Source organism: Protobothrops mucrosquamatus, unplaced genomic scaffold, assembly GCF_001527695.2.
Source record: "Protobothrops mucrosquamatus isolate PMUCROS unplaced genomic scaffold, P.Mucros_1.0 scaffold579, whole genome shotgun sequence".
In the NCBI taxonomy this organism is placed as follows: Eukaryota; Metazoa; Chordata; class Lepidosauria; order Squamata; family Viperidae; genus Protobothrops; species Protobothrops mucrosquamatus.
The window spans coordinates 1,074,467-1,088,094 of record NW_015386880.1 but is presented as its reverse complement, the minus strand read 5'-3'; the positions used below and the strand labels follow the sequence as shown (position 1 = coordinate 1,088,094).

General features: G+C 40.7%; 1 protein-coding gene across 1 annotated transcript; it reads right to left on the bottom strand.

Moving 5' to 3' along the window:
* Nucleotides 1-4,671: 4,671 nt before the first annotated feature.
* On the bottom strand, nucleotides 4,672-8,296 carry HYAL3 (hyaluronidase 3). Its single transcript, XM_015817376.1, has 3 exons — nucleotides 7,376-8,296; nucleotides 5,906-5,995; nucleotides 4,672-5,097 (listed from the first exon to the last, which is right to left on the bottom strand). The coding sequence occupies exons 1-3, from the start codon at nucleotides 8,294-8,296 to the stop codon at nucleotides 4,672-4,674; spliced, it is 1,437 nt and encodes a 478-aa protein (XP_015672862.1).
* Nucleotides 8,297-13,628: the final 5,332 nt, after the last annotated feature.

Below are 13,628 nucleotides of genomic sequence, written 5' to 3'. Positions count from 1 at the left end.
TGTGTTCCCAGCAATTTTTCAATACTCGCCCATGATCATTTTTACAGATGTTCTAGTGAATCAGTTTGGCGACTGTGTTATATTGAGTTACCCCAGCCGATCTCTCTCTTACAGTTCTCTCTTTTTCTCACACATACACACAACACACACACCTCTAGACTCTGAGAGAACACCATTTGTAGGAGACTAGTCTCAACTTGTGGTCTTCCATAGTCTTATTTTTTTAAAATATATATATATTTTCCCACCAGTTTCTCTGTTGCCGTATACTGGGATCTAGGCAGTTCTGCGGTGTTATCTTTTTTCAGTCCCAATGGTGTCAGTCTTGCAAAACAGGAAGCATACCCAGATGACCTAATTCTACTTTATTGCAAGGTATTAATAGAATCTTTCAAATTTGAAAGTACATTTCTCCCCCATTGCCTTTACAGCCCAAGCAATTAAGGAAGGTCCCTTCTGAGATGTTTGCCACACTCACACTCCTTCTGAATGCTAAACTGCTTCTTATCTGGCCATTTCCCCTGACTGTGGTTCTTCCCCTGTCTCCCATATACCATTACATCTTCATTTTATGGCCTAGCCTGTATCATTCATACTAGGTTGGGTGTGGAGTGGGGGGGGGTACTCTTTTTGAAATATGCCACTGGAATTTTGAGTGTGGCACCAACTGGAACTCCAAGGGTGGTTGTGTAGCTTTGTCTTCCATGAGTCTCTGGTGGGTGGACATTAGTGGCCCTGCCTCAGACATCGAGTATGAATTTTTTTTGTGTGAGGGATCAGTGAGGATTACTATTCATTTACCTTATTCTCTGCAAAGTAGCAGCATCCCTGCCCACATTCTTGGATTCTATGTCTGGGATTTAGCAATGGATTTCCCCAGATGTATGGTTCTGGGGGACTTCTTGAGGAAGTGTGCACTCGGCCACCTACGTTCTGGACCCAGGCCTCCAAGGAGGTGGCATGTGGTTTCATCCCAGCAATGATTAATGCCCTTTGCAGGAGAAGGAAGCACCACCTGTCCTGAAGGAGGCAGTAGTGCGTCCCCTTTCTCAAGAGGCTATCCTAGGACTCAATAGTATTAGACAAATTTCAACCAGTCTCCAGTCTTCCCTTTTTAGGGAAGATTGTTGAGAAAGTGGTTGGTGCACAACTACAAAGAACCCTGGATGAAGCTGATTACCTGGACCCTTTTCAGTCTGGGTTCGGGCCAAGATACAGCACTGAAACAGCATTGATTGTTCTTATTGATGACATTTGGAAGGCTTGGGATGGGGTGATGAAACCACTCTGGCCTTCCTGGGCCTCTCAGAGGATTTTGATACAATTGACCTTGGTATCCTTTGAGACCAGCTTCAGGGATTGGGAGTGGGAGGCACTGGGATATGGTGGTTCTCCTCCTACTTCTGTGACTGGTTCCAGTTGGGTTGATACAAAAAGAGAGATTGACCTCTAGGACCCTACAATGTGGAGTGCTCCAGGGCTTTAACCTTGTGCCTCTTCTTTTTAAAATATATGTGAAACCCCTGGGGGAGGTCATCCCTCAGTATGGGGTCCAGTATCATAAGTATGTGAATAGCACCTAATTATACTTAACAGGGACATGAAAGGAGACCCCAACTGGGTGCTCCCCCCACCCCAGGCAATGGGGATGTTGCCGTTCAATCAGATAGATAGATAGATAGATAGATAGATAGATAGATAGATAGATAGATAGATAGATAGATAGATGATAGATAGATAGATAGATAGATAGATAGATAGATAGATAGATAGATAGATAGATAGATAGATAGATAGATAGATAGACCTTTATTGTTATTTTTTATTGTGGGCACATTGACACACATTAAACATGAAATTTAGTTGCTTGCTTAAGCCCAGAAGTGCTTCAATGCTCTTGACATGACTGTAGTAGTACCTAATTACATATCTCTTGCACTTGTCAAGACAGGTGATGCTGTGGCAGTGCTGGTTGAGTAATCTGGATGGCAAGAAGCTGGCTTTGACTCAACCCTGGCAAGATGGAATGGCTCTAGGTTTTGTCCCATTCCCCAGGCCCAAATGATATTTTATCTTTTGGCTGTAGATGGGGAGGCACCCCCTTAGACCTACTTGGTGCACAATTTCAGGGTCCTCCTATATTCATGGCTTCTACTTGAGCAGGTGTAGCTATGCCAGGGGGGAGGGGCACAAGATTCATCTGGTGCACCAATTGCACCCTTTCCTGGACTAGGAAGTCTTGCGCACGGTCACTCATGTCTTGGTCACTTCCCATTTGGATTATTGCAGTATTCTCTAATTGGGGCTGTCCTTCAAGACCACTCGGAAGCTACAACTGATAAAAAATGCAGCAGCATGTGCAGTTATGAGTGTCTCTAGCTTACCCATTTAACACTTCTATTGCATGAGTGGCACTGGCTTCCAGTTTCTTCTGGGGCAATTCCAGGTGATGGTTATTACCTTTAAGGCCCCACACGGCACAGCACCAGGTTATCTGTGAAACCCCCTTTCTCTAAAGACATCTCCTCATCTAATCATATTAGATAGGTAGGCCCACTCCTAGTGCCTTCCTTTAAACATAGCCGCCTTATAGGAAGAAGCTAGAAAACCTGGCTTTTCCCTGCCCTATACAAAACATTCTTACCCTAAAAGTTCAGCAGATTGCGGACCTCCTGGCTTCTACAAAGCACTGAAGATTTGACTTTTACCCCAAGCACTGAGATAGGATAAGATGACTGCATGTTGGACATTTGACTTGGAACCAGGCTTTTGTTTTCAGTGCTTACGGTTTTAATAGTTTGCATATGGTTTTCATGTTGTTATAATTCTTGCTTGGGAGTCATTCAGAGTTCTGTATAAAATGTGCAGCTAAATAATGTTTTAAAATACCGTAAATAAAATGTTTCTCATAGAAATAATTATTTGAATATCAGTTTATTTATGTTAGATCCAATTTTAAGCATACCAGTTATTCCATTTTTGTATATTAATTTTAACATCATATTTTAACTATCTTGGGGCTGAAGACAAAGGCAAATTGGTCAAGTTCATGTATTGCTTTAATTTATTGGAACTTAGTTTAAGGTGATGTGTGAACTCGGTGAATTGTGGCTTGTTTAATTGATTGTAATAAATTATGGCTTAACCTAACATGTGAATTCAGGATATTAGGTCTCACATTGCATCTTACAAAGAAATGCATTCTTATCCCAGGCTGCAGCTTGCAGTCATTTAGAAAGGAATGTATTGTTTTAGAGAAAGTATTTAAATCTTTCAATAGGGGCCAGAGTCATACAAAAACAGTACCAATGACTACAAGAGTACTATGATCCAAGATCATAGACTATGATCCAAGATCACAATGGGTCATATTCAATGGTGTCCTTCCAACCATTAGAATATCCATTAATGTACTGATGAATCAAATTTATTTCTACATCTACTTTAGAGGCCTGGAGATTTTCTGGAGATTTGACTTTCATGGGATTCATTTCTTGTTGTAAAACCATGTGTGGAAACAGAATGCGTGCAGTTATTTCAGGTCAGATGAAAATAGAGGCGACTGTGTCCTTTCAATTGTGGGAGCCTTTTTTCCAACTGTTACATTGTTTTGTTGGTTTAAGGTAGCCTTGTTGGTGCTTGCAGTTCTTAGTTTCTTCTTTAAAAATTAATAAGATTTTTATATCAATAGGGCTGGTATAGCTGGTTCAGCTTTTAAATAATTGTATTTAATTTAGGCTTAATTCTTCCTTTCTCACAAACACAAAGTGCAAGAGAGAATCCTAAGATGATACCATCAATAACTGCTGATCAAATTCATGCAGTCCTATGTTCAATCACCCATCATGACATTAGGTGCGAAGGATCAGTTTCTAGCCACTGATTATTATCATTTTTGCTGACAAAATAGAATGTCCTTCTTACCGACTACAGATGAGCCAAAAGGACTCTTTAGTCTTGCTCTGTTAAGTGAATCCAATAAATAGTTTGGGAGAAAAATAAAGAATCCAACCCGACAATGGGCTGAGATGATGTGCTTTCAACCTACTTTGTTTGCATACAACTGTAAGGTGTGCTTTTGTGAAAGAGAGAGAAAAATAATTATGAGAGAGCAGATGTGATACAGAGATCAAGCCAGCCATCAATTCTGTGTCATCTATTAAGGGAATAGACAGAATATGAACTGGCTGAATGCAATTCATTTCCCCATCCTCTCTCTGTCATGTCAAGTAATGTCAGAAAAGTAGAATTAAGCTACATTCCCTGCTAAATTTATTCTAATACAAGTACAGCAAACAACTTAAACCTGTCTCCCTTAAGAACTGGATCAAGATTAAGACATTATCATGGGGATACAGCTATTGCCAGAACATGCTCATGATAAGATTAGATGCAAGTAGGGAGAATGGAGAGAAAATAAGAGATGGAAGAAAGTAATTATTTAAATATTATTCTGGAATTCTGTCATTTTCTTCAAGTTATCAGGAAACATTCACTCCCTAGAACAGGGGTAGGCAAACTTGGCTCTTTTATGACTCGTGGACTTCAACTCCCAGAATTCCTGAGCCAGGAATTCTGGGAGTTGAAGTCCATGAGTCATAAAAGAGCCAAGGTTGCATACCCTTGCCCTAGAACAAAACCTATCAAGATTCCTACTCAATAAAGTGCTGGTTATCTTTCTGTTTCTTTACCATAAATAGAGGTAGGACAGATATTGGACCCCAATTCAAAGTCACCATCATGCACTGCATCATATACATTGTTATACCGTGGAGCTTGGTTATGTTTTGGTTTCTTAAAAGGCTCGATCATCTGTGGTCTCTCACAGTGGGTGCCAGCCCACTTTGGATAGCAATGACACTGAAAATGATCCTGCGCTGACACATTTTGGTCTTGAAAATCTGTCATCCCAAGGTCCCCTTCCCATAGATGATGATCCAGATGAAGAAAGGCTCCTAATTCATTCAGGTAGTATCTCACACAACGTCCATTCCCATGACATAGCTGGCGACTACATCTGTGTGCTGCTGTAGTCACATTAGCAACGTAAGGTCCCAGTGTGGTGGTGATATAATGGTGAAGGCTCTTGCATCTCGCCTGGAGAACATAAGATCAGAATTAGAATTTGGATTTTAAAGAACTCAAGAAGCACCAGGCCGGATCAGGCCAAGAGAACAATCCATTCCAGCATTCTGTTCCGAGAGGGACAAATCAGGGACTTCTACTCCTAAGCAGAACATGAACCACATTAGCATTTTCCATGCCTGGTTCTCAGCAATTAGCATGGAAAAGTACACTGCCGTCATTACTGGAAGGCAGTACACAGGTGGATACTGTTTGACAGTCTTTTCTTCCATGAATTTGATTTAAAAAAACATCCAGTTTGGCAATCAACGTTATATATTGCAGTAGAAAATTATGGAAAATTCCATAATTTGATTTATGCGATACATAAAATACTGCCTTTTGTTTGTCCTCAACCTCCTATAATTTTTGTTTGCTCTTCGTGGGTTCTAATACTATAATAGAAGAAGGCAATGTTTCCCTTTTTTCCCCCCTCTAAACACAAATCAATTTTATATACTTTATTAGGTCTGCTCAAACATTTTTCAGACTGAAAATGCTACAAGCGTTGGGCTATTTGCACAGAGGTAGTAACAATGTCCTCTAAGAAGACTCAACCATAAAAGAATTGTAGATAGAGAATTGGTGAAACTTCACTGTTGGGAAAACAAATTACTTCATGAACCTACAATATCTTGCCTAAGCCAGAGCTTTAAGCTGGATAGAATCTCCCCAATAGCTGTAGGAATGCCACTGGGGCAGAGGTGGTGATATGGGCCCGTTTCTTGCCCAAGGTTCACTTTCACAGTAAGGAGCATAGAAATGTTTCACATATACTCACAAGTGAGCTGGAATAGGATAGGTCGCCCCAGAGCACAACCCCAGCAGAGCCAAGTGCTGCACTTTCTCCAATAGTATTTATCAGGTCAGCCTGAATAAAAAGAAAAAAGAAAAAAGAGAAGCTCTACTGGTGAGCAGCTCAGTATATGTTCACGTTATAATTTTAATGATATAAACTCTCTATTAAGCTGGTTTCAATGGAGCACAAAGATCTATTTTCAGAGACCTAGAAGTATGGCCTGATCTTTTCCCATACCGATTCCCCAAATCGGTACTTATGAAAAAGAAGAGTACTAATGAGATGAATTGGGCTTCAGCTAGCATAATTGGGCATAATAGCTGGAGGATCACCAGCTTGGGAAAAGAGATATACCTAGCCAGAAACCTAATTATTCATGAGAGACACTGATATTCCATTAAATTCATTGGTCAAACAAATCTTGCATGTTTTCTCATGCCTGAAGAGCCTGACAGATTTGTTTGACCATTTAATACAGGAGTCCCCAACCCCCGGTCCATGGACCAGTAGCGGGCCGCAGCGTGCCAGCAACCGGACCACACAAACAAGCAAAGCCCCATCCGTAGGATGCAGGCAGCACACAAAACCACACACTCTCCAGCCTGGTGCCCAAAAGGTTTGGGACTCTGATTTAATAGCTATAATTCAAGAAAAAATAATTTCTTTAATTCTGTGTACTTATTTTTGGAACACCAGAATAAATTAAACTAATACCTTGCATAACAGTAATAGTATGGAAAAATATTTTCTGCAAAATTTTCCCAACTCCTATTATGAATATAAAATTCCCCATTATGTATAGTGTTATATGAGATTTTTTATAATGCAAACTAAACATTTTCTGGTGCAAACTATGGAAATTTTTAGAATTCTTTTTTAAAAAACAATTCCAATTAAAAATTTTCAGGAAAATCTACAACACTGAATAGCACTATAATAAAAATCTAACTACAAGAGCAAACTCCTCTTAATTACTCAGCAGTTTAGCCTGCTCAGAAAAGATGTAATTTATCTCTACAGATCTTCCGTTAATTAGTAGCTTTTTCTTTCTATTAAAACAATAACTTCTTATCTGAAAAATTCATGAATGGACCTTACTTACTGCAGTTCCATTTTTAAACATAATATTTTTAATACAATTGATGACTCGGACTCAAATATTGTTTATTGAATGGCCATGAAGCAAGATGTTTCTCCCACATTTAATCTACTCCAAGAGTAATTGAAAGAATACAGTACAGCGCTGACAGTGAAGTGTGTGGATAGGGGAACAATGTATGCCATTCAGAACTACTTTGGAGAAAAAGTGAGATAAATATAACAAAGGAATGATGTATAACAGAAATGACTACAACTCAAAAAATGTTTTCCAGACAAATAGTAGATATAACTATTATTTACAATCTCTGGGTCTATTATTACCCCCTTTTCTGAGTGCCCCAAAGTGCTTACCTCAGTTAGATACCTTGAAGAATGCTTGTAGGAAACTCTGGAGTATGGTAACACAGGAAGGGGATGCTCTTTGCCAAACTGTGCTACACGGGATGCCTCTCTGAGACGGTGATGTACATAATGCTGGCGGTACAAAGCTGGTACTTTCAGTGGGAGGTAGATACTGGGATAGAGGGCTGAGGAGATCTTCCACAACCACATGAGCTGATCATTCCATTGGACCTCCTTGGGATTACAATGGCCTGTATAGTTTACCTCTTTCCCCCATTTGTCATTAAAGCAATCGGGAAACCTGTAGAAGCCCCAGAAACCATGTGGCCTCAGCTTCTTTCCCAGAGCTAGAGTAGTCTCCATCAGCAACCGTGCAGCCTTTTCAAACTCTGCCTTAGCCAAGTAGGTTTGCTCCTCAGGAGAGAGTCCAGGAAATCTTTTCCTCACCCATTGTTTAGAGGCCTCCTTATAAACCATTTTGGGCATCCAGTTTCGTCTCCAGAGAGGTCGCCACTCCTCCCAGTCTACTACTGCCAGACCTTGGAAGTCATTGTTCAAGAGTTCTGTGATTTCCTTAGTGGCCTTCTCTAGATGTCTCTTCAGATTAACCTTCTGAGGGATACCCCCGTTATGCCAGTCACCTTGTGGAGATATATAAGGATACAGTCCAAATTTGTTTTTGTAAAAAATAGTCATATTCTGTCCGTGGAACACATTGCCTTTGTTCTCCACAATGCCATAGATGTCCAAAGGTAATCTGATCCCAAAATGCTCTTGACATCTAGTTGTGGGTAAATTCCACACCACAACAAATGGCTTATGCTGGATGATGGGACTGGCAGCTGCCTGCTTCCAGCTATTCCCTGCCAGGGGTCTAACAGATGCAGTACAGAAGGTGATGCAGATCCAGATAGTTCTCTCCAGGATCATGGCGGATGAAATAAGCTGGTATCTGTTCTGGAATTCCTCAAGCTTTGTTCATAAATGCATCCCCTGACAAAGAAAAAGAGGATGATGGTTTAAATAAAATCTGTCTGCCCATCATTTACAGATAACTTCTAACTCAATAGCATATAATAAAAAGAAAATTTAAAAAAAATTAATTAAACCACTAGCTATAGAGAACCTTGTAACTGTAGCAGTTAAAAAGTCAGATTAGAATTGGGGACTTGTTTTCCCTCAGAAAAACTAATGAGTTGTGCTATGGACAGCTGAACAGATTTGAAGTCATACTATTCATGAATCACTGTTTTCACTTCAAGATAGTCATTATTTCCTCAAATTGTCACCCTCTCACAATGGTGAAGGGATGGATGGAGACACTCATAACTGTTCTTTGTGGAAAACCAGAATAGAAATATAATCAGTCAATCGATTGATTTAATCAAGTTTTCTGACACATTCATTGTACAAGCTATATTTTAATCTGAGAATCCAGCTTCATAATAGAAATGCTTTGTTTAACACAGAGTAGGAAGTATGCAGTTTCTGGCCTCAGTTTCTCTTGTTCAGATTTGTGAGAAGGATTGCTTGCTCTTTTCCTAAAAACCTGCTAGTGAGGAGGAGAGAAAGGGTGTCACAAATAGGAGGATTAAAATAGGTGCCAAAAGAGGAAAAGAAAGCATCACTCTAGAACTGTGATGGCGAACCTTTTAGAGACCGAGTGCCCAAACTGCAACCCAAAACCCACTTATTTATCACTGAGTGCCAGGTGGGCGTGGCCCACTGGATGGGCATGGCTGTGGTGGTCATGGCAGATTGGGTGGGTGTGGCCAAGGTGGGCGTGATCACCTCAATGTTGCTCGTGGGGAGGGATGCCTGTGGGGGCCGGGCAGGGTTGGGGGAGATCCAGGGGGTCTCTGGCAGGTAGGGTGGTGGGCAGGAGGCTCATCCTGCGGGGAGAGGCGAGGCAGGGCAGGGGTGCCATTGTCACAGGGCAAGGTGAGGCAGGGCCGGGGCGGCTGCTGCCTGACAGCATCGGTCCCTGCACACAGAGGCCAGCAAGCGCATGGGTGCTGGGATGCATCCAGCCATGTGGGACCTCGGCAAGTTAGTGGGCGGCTGGTTGAAGAGGGATGGTTGCCATCTCCGGGGCATGGTGCGCGTGCCCACAGAGAGGGCTCTGAGTGCCGCCTCTGGCACGCATGCCATAGGTTCGCCACCACTGCTCTAGAACATGGGTGTCAAACTCGCCACATCATGTGACGTGTTGCGACGTATTGTGACTTTTTTTGCATTACCGGAGCTGACCCCTTCTCTAGATGATTAGGAATCAGGTTGCCTTAAAGAACTACTACTATCAGATCAGCTTTATCAACATCTGTGAGATCTTAGGAAATAGTTTATTTCTTTGGCCTGTGGCTTGCAAAATGTCATTTTATGACAACTAGGAAAGTTTTCTTTGTGGTCGGCATGTCCTGTGTGGACCAACCATCTTCCCTTTGCAACAACCCAGGTCTTACAGTAGGTATGTGTTAAGTATCTTCAAAAATATACCTTTTGCATTGAGCTTCCCCAACCCACTATCTGTCCCAAATTAGACAAAGAGGGAAACACATAATTGTTCTAAAATATCTAAAGAGGATTGCTGTACAAACTATTGAACAGGACTTACCTGTGGTCAAGGAAACAAAATCAGATTGATCTGATAACAAGTTAAGATAAAACAAGTCAGAAAGACCAGGATAAAGAATGATGAGCTCCTGCCTAGAGGGACATTACAGAATAATATATCCCATCATTTCAGTTATTCCTCCACCTGTTCAAAGGAGATCTCCTTTTAGTAATGGCTGTTGGGAGGGCAATGAATCTGGCCAAGGATAAAGCCCTTCTAAATTTTGGGATTATTATGCAACTAAGATATCTAGCTAGTTGGAAAAATTGTGCAGATTGGCTCAAAAAGGTGCTTCTGGGTAGCACAGGAAAGTCCATTTGCAGCTCTAAATCAATGGCCTGCTGAGATCCACTAGTGTGTGTTCATAGTCCATCATAGTGATAGCTGGCTATAAAGCAGTAGTTTGGCATGTATCACCCTGGTACCTGGAAGATTGAAAGCTGTCGATCATAATTAAAGGACCCAAGCTAGCTGGAAAAAGAAGAGAGCTTAAGCCAATAGAAGATGAAAACCCAGGCAATAGTTTATATTTTGAGTAGGCCACCTTCACTGTGGAAGACCATGTTTGAAATGCATTGAGGTGCACCTGTCCCTAATATTTGTCTTTTTACGTGATGCTTTTCGTGTTTTGTAGCTGCTATAAATAACTTAAGGAGATTGATTATGAGAAGTGGCCCTCAAATCATAAAAAGAATAAAACAGATTGGCTTTGGCAATGCCCACTATTGATATGCGGTTCCTAAGCAAACACAGAGGGAGACAAAACAAATTTCTCCACAGCTGACTGAGAACATCCTGGCCGATGAAGAAACTCCTCAGAAGATCAGTCCAAGGACTAAATTTTTAAGGTGGAAGTAGTGAGAATGTTTAAGTGAGATGTGCAAGCTCATGTCTGCTTTGTTAATATCTAGCTGAAGAAACTGCAGACCAATCTCTTTCTACAGTTTTAATAGCTAGTTTGCATTGACTAGGCTTTTGATTTCTCCCACACTGAAAGAAACCAAGATAAGGTAAAATGCAATCTTCCCATTCTGCTCTCAAATAGATTTCAACTCTCATAAAGCTCAGTCAGGAAAATTTTGGAAACTGCTCCCCTCCTTCACTTTGAAGGTACCATACTGGGGCAGGCTAGAACAGAGCAAATCTTCCAATTCAGAGTTTCTGATTAATCTTAACTAGCTTCAAATAAGAACTACAAACTCCTCAGGTAGTTGATAAGACAGTATCAAACTCTTTTCCACACTTGTATCCTGGCAAAAGTGAGAGGCTTGAAATCCAAGCTTCATTGCAGATCAGAAAATTGATTCTCTAATATTTTGCTCACACTTCAGAGGTCAAAATTAGCAACCTGATCAGCATTGGGAATACGCCAACGGTCACTTCACCCTTTTACAATATTTCCTGTTAGTGGTAAGGCAATAAGTCTTTTCTCCTAGCTGCTTTTTCACAAGTTGTGCAATACAACCTCCAAGCCTGTAATACTTGTAGATAATGATCTTACTTTTGTTTTGCTTGATCTGTGTTTTTGTATGAGAAATATGCTAATGGAGATTATTTTAGTAAAATACAGTATACTCTCATTTAACATCTATCCATGATACTATGTGTGAAAGTGAATAGACAAGAAAGTGTGTAGCTTTTATCCTGGGGAAGATAAAAATAGCTCAAGGAAGGTACTTGAAGACCAGAAACAGAATAATATTGTGCCCTGAATAATAGGGCAATTGAAAAGTCCTCTTTGATGTGCCATGTTAATATCTGAAATGAGAGGCACTGAATATAATTTTGCTTAGGATAAATTATCTTTGAGAACCGGTTTAATGAAGTGGTTTAAAGCACCAGGCATGAAACCAGGAGACTGAGAATTCTAGCACAGGGCTAACTGAGTGACCTTGGGCCAGCCATTGTCTCAGCCCTAGGAAGGCAAGGACAAGGCCCTTCCAAAAATCTAGTCAATAAATCTGAAGAGACTTGTCCAAGAATCAGGATAAATTCAAAGCCACCAAATACAAAACTTTATATTTTGAAAAGCACTAAATTGGAAATAGATTGGATTCAGTATTCAGTAATGAGAGCAATACTTTTACAAGCGTCAAGAATCCTCCTTTCAATACCTATGTAGTGGCAATGCGAAAGAGCCATCCTAATCCACCCAATTACTTCTGTCCCTTCTTCTCTCCCACTTCCAATAAATGAATGAAAACACCACATTTGGCAATGAGCCAACTCATGCTGCCATGACACAGGTGGGGCAGTTTAATATTTGAGCCACTGGCCCAGACTTTTGTGCTGGGGGAACCAGGAATATAATTCTGGCCACTATCACCTTGCTTAGCAAATTTTTTTTTTTTCAGAAGGGCAATGTCATTGGACCATACCTTTGTCGGCAATTATGTTTTGCCAAGTGTCGGGGTAATGATCAGGTGCCCAGGCAATTGGTTCTTTTGGATCCAGAGGCAATGAGCAGTAAAAAAAAACACCAATAAATAAAGGGATTTTAAGCTTTATTATTAGCTTGAGCAGAGTTAAAAGCATAACATAAAAAGCATACATACCAAGCAAGATAATACCCAAATTTCTTAACAACAGCAGAGATATTCCAAGGGTAGCCAGTTTCCACAATACTCAGTGCTAGGTTCCATGCAGAATCTCCCAACAAGCAATAGCAATCCCAAGGTTTTTATTAAAACTTGGCACCATGACTTCATGGCCATGCTATAAGACTGCAACTCCTGGCCTTGATTGGCTGGCAAATGACTTTGGCATGGGAGTTGAAAGTCTGGAACTTTCACAGCGAGTAAAAGTTTGAAACTATGTGAAGCTTCGCCACCTACCTTTTCCTTTATTCATTAAACAAGAGTGCATACCAAGCAGGTCATCTCTGGATGAGTTCTAAACTTCTAGACTTTTCTTAATATGAAGGAGAAATCAAAATACGTCACTAAATTCCTCAAAATAACAATGACCTTCTGCACTGCTACTACAGGCTGCCCTTGAAAGGGTCTAGTGGTTAAAGCACCAGGCTAAAAACCAGCAGATCATGAGTTCTAGTCCTGCCTTAGGCATGAAAACCAGCTGATTGGCTTTTGGACAGTCACTGCCTCTCAGCCCAATCCACCTCACAATCTTGTTGTGGGGAAAATAGGAAGAAAGGGCATTAGTATGTTCACCACCTTGTGTTATTTATAAAAGTAATAAAAACAGGATACAGATGAATAAAGTAATAAATAAAATCATTCAAAAGCTACAGTTGGTCCATGGTATGTGCGCATGTAACTTTGCTGCGACATGATCCAGCAGGGTGGGCATGTTCTGGTTCCTTTTCATGAACAACATTGTTTAGTGGTACTGAGCAGGTGCATCTTATGATCAGTGACAGCTGCCTTTTGGAACAGTCTCCCCCTTGACTCTATTGGCTTTCCACAAAATCTGAAGACCTCCTTTTTTCCTTGGTGTTGAGGCCAGGATGTTAGATTTGGGGCATTTTTAATTATGTGCTGCCTTATGGTTTCTACACTGTGTTATTTAAGTACCAGTTTTGTTAGATGGCCAGAGTTATATGGTTAAGATGAGTGGCCATATAGTTCCCTTAAATAAACAATTTGATCTAATCTTAGGAAATAAGTTTTGAGCAGTCAAATTCTATTC

Bases quoted from the DNA above. Each gene is read 5' to 3' on its own strand.
- HYAL3 (XM_015817376.1), bottom strand. From the start codon at position 8,296: ATGATCCTGGAGAGAACTATCTGGATCTGCATCACCTTCTGTACTGCA. The intron at 5,996-7,375 runs GTAAGCACTTTG...CTTTTTATTCAG, and splicing joins CTTCAAGGTATCTAACTGAG to GCTGACCTGATAAATACTAT. The intron at 5,098-5,905 runs GTGAGTATATGT...TATGTTCTCCAG, and splicing joins TATCCTATTCCAGCTCACTT to GCGAGATGCAAGAGCCTTCA.